We start from the raw sequence: 3,165 nt of genomic DNA on the forward strand, positions 1-3,165 counted from the left end.
GCTATGGGGTCACACAGACGTATGGGGCGCTATGGGGTCACACACAGATGTATGGGGCCCTATGGGGTCACACAGATGTATGGGGCCTATGGGGTCACACAGATGTATGGGGCGCTATGGGGTCACACAGACGTATGGGGCGCTATGGGGTCACACACAGATGTATGGGGCCCTATGGGGTCACACACAGATGTATGGGGCGCTATGGGGTCACACAGATGTATGGGGCGCTATGGGGTCACACAGACGTATGGGGCGCTATGGGGTCACACACAGACGTATGGGGCGCTATGGGGTCACACAGACGTATGGGGCGCTATGGGGTCACACAGATGTATGGGGCGCTATGGGGTCGCACAGACGTATGGGGCGCTATGGGGTCACACACAGATCTATGGGGCGCTATGGGGCCGGCTCCCACCTGCCCGGTGCACAGCCCCACAACCAGGTCGGCGATGAAGGTGTCCTCGGTTTCCCCGGAGCGGTGGCTGACCATCACCCCCCAGCCGTGGCTCTGAGCCAGCTTACACCTGGGGGCGCAGCCGCACAGCGTCACCGCAACCACACAGCTACACAACGACACAACCACACAACGACACAACTACACAACAACCACACAGCCGCACAGCGTCACCGCAACCACACAGCTACACAACGACACAACCACACAACGACACAACAACCACACAACGACACAACGACACAACTACACAACCACACAACGACACAACCACACAACTACACAACAACCACACAACTACACAACTACACAACTACACAACCACACAACGACACAACCACACAGCTACACAACTACACAACTACACAACTACACAACAACCACACAGCTACACAACTACACAACCACACAACGACACAACGACACAACTACACAACTACACAACAACCACACAACCACACAACGACACAACCACACAACAACCACACAGCCACACAACTACACAACTACACAACCACACAGCTACACAACGACACAACCACACAACGACACAACCACACAACCACACAACGACACAACTACACAACAACCACACAGCCACACAACTACACAACTACACAACTACACAACTACACAACAACCACACAGCAACACAACAACCACACAGCCACACAACAACACAACTACACAACGACACAACTACACAACAACCACACAGCCACACAACAACCACACAACCACACAACAACACAACCACACAACGACACAACTACACAACAACCACACAGCCACACAACAACACAACTACACAACGACACAACTACACAACAACCACACAGCCACACAACAACCACACAACCACACAACCACACAACAACACAACCACACAACGACACAACTACACAACAACCACACAGCAACACAACAACACAACAACCACACAATCACACAACTACACAACAACCACACAACAACACAACTACACAACTACACAACAACCACACAGCAACACAACTACACAACTACACAACAACCACACAGCCACACAACTACACAACTACACAACTACACAACAACAACACAACCACACAACAACCACACAGCCACACAACTACACAACTACACAACCAAACAACCACACAACGACACAACTACACAACAACCACACAACCACACAACAACACAACTACACAGCAACCACACAGCCACACAACGACACAACTACACAACAACCACACAGCGACACAACAACACAACCACACAGCAACCACACAGCCACACAACAACCACACAACAACACAACTACACAACAACCACACAACCACACAACAACACAACTACACAACAACCACACAGCGACACAACTACACAACCACACAACGACACAACAACACAACCACACAACACCACACCGACACACCACCACACCACCACACCACCACAACAACACACCGACACAACACCACACCGACACACCACCACACCACCACAACAACACAACACCACAACAACACACCGACACACCACCACAACACAACACCACAACACCACAATGCCACAACACAACACCACAACACCACAACACCACACCACCACAACACCACAACACCACAACACCACAATGCCACAACGCCACAACACCACACCACCACAACACCACAACACCACACTGACACAACACCACAACGCCACACCACCACAACGCCACACCGACACAACACCACAACACAACACCACAACACAATGCCACAACGCCACAACACAACACCACAACACCACAACACCACAACACCACACTGACACAATACCACAACGCCACACCACCACAACACCACAACACCACACCGACACACCACCACACCGACACAACACCACACCGACACAACACCACACCGACACACCACCACTCCGACACAACACCACACCGACACAACACCACACCGACACAACACCACACCGACACAACACCACACCGACACACCACCACACCACCACAACAACACAACACCACACCACCACAGCACCACAACGCCACAGCCGGCGGGACTCACGCCTGGATGGACTCGGTGACGGAGCCGATCTGGTTGACCTTCAGCAGCAGGCAGTTGCAGGCCTTCTGCTCGGCCGCGTGGGCGATGCGTTTGGGGTTGGTGACCGTCAGGTCGTCGCCCACCACCTGGATGTCAACGTGGGCCAGGAAGTGCTTCCACGCCTCCCAGTCGTCCTGGTCAAACGGGTCCTCGATGGACACCACTGCCATGGGGGGGCACGACCGTCAGCCTTCCCAGTATGGACCAGTATGGACCAGTATGGCCCCATCTGGCCCCAGAGCCTCCTAGGGCCTCCCAGTGCCCCCAGTCCACTTCCAGTGCCTCCCAGTCCACTCCCAGTACCCTCGTCAAACGGGTCCTCGATGGACACCACTGCCATGGGGGGGGCACGACCGTCAGCCTTCCCAGTATGGACCAGTATGGACCAGTATGGCCCTATCTGGCCCCAGGGCCTCCTAGTGCCTCCCAGTGCCCCCAGTCCCCTCGTCAAACGGGTCCTCGATGGACACCACTGCCATGGGGGGGGCACGACCATCAGCCTTCCCAGTATGGACCAGTATGGACCAGTATGACCCTATCTGGCCCCAGAGCCTCCTAGTGCCTCCCAGTGCCCCCAGTCCACTCCCAGTGACCCCAGTCCACTCCCAGTGCCCC

At 54.5% G+C, this 3,165-nt stretch overlaps 1 protein-coding gene across 1 annotated transcript; it reads right to left on the bottom strand.

Moving 5' to 3' along the window:
- Positions 1–316: 316 nt before the first annotated feature.
- On the bottom strand, positions 317–2,740 carry LOC104916999 (beta-enolase-like). Its single transcript, XM_010728063.3, has 2 exons — positions 2,512–2,740; positions 317–530 (listed from the first exon to the last, which is right to left on the bottom strand). The coding sequence occupies exons 1-2, from the start codon at positions 2,718–2,720 to the stop codon at positions 317–319; spliced, it is 423 nt and encodes a 140-aa protein (XP_010726365.1). The 5' UTR covers positions 2,721–2,740.
- Positions 2,741–3,165: the final 425 nt, after the last annotated feature.

The sequence above is a fragment of the Meleagris gallopavo genome, unplaced genomic scaffold, assembly GCF_000146605.3.
Source record: "Meleagris gallopavo isolate NT-WF06-2002-E0010 breed Aviagen turkey brand Nicholas breeding stock unplaced genomic scaffold, Turkey_5.1 ChrUn_random_7180001953063, whole genome shotgun sequence".
NCBI classification, from domain to species: Eukaryota; Metazoa; Chordata; class Aves; order Galliformes; family Phasianidae; genus Meleagris; species Meleagris gallopavo.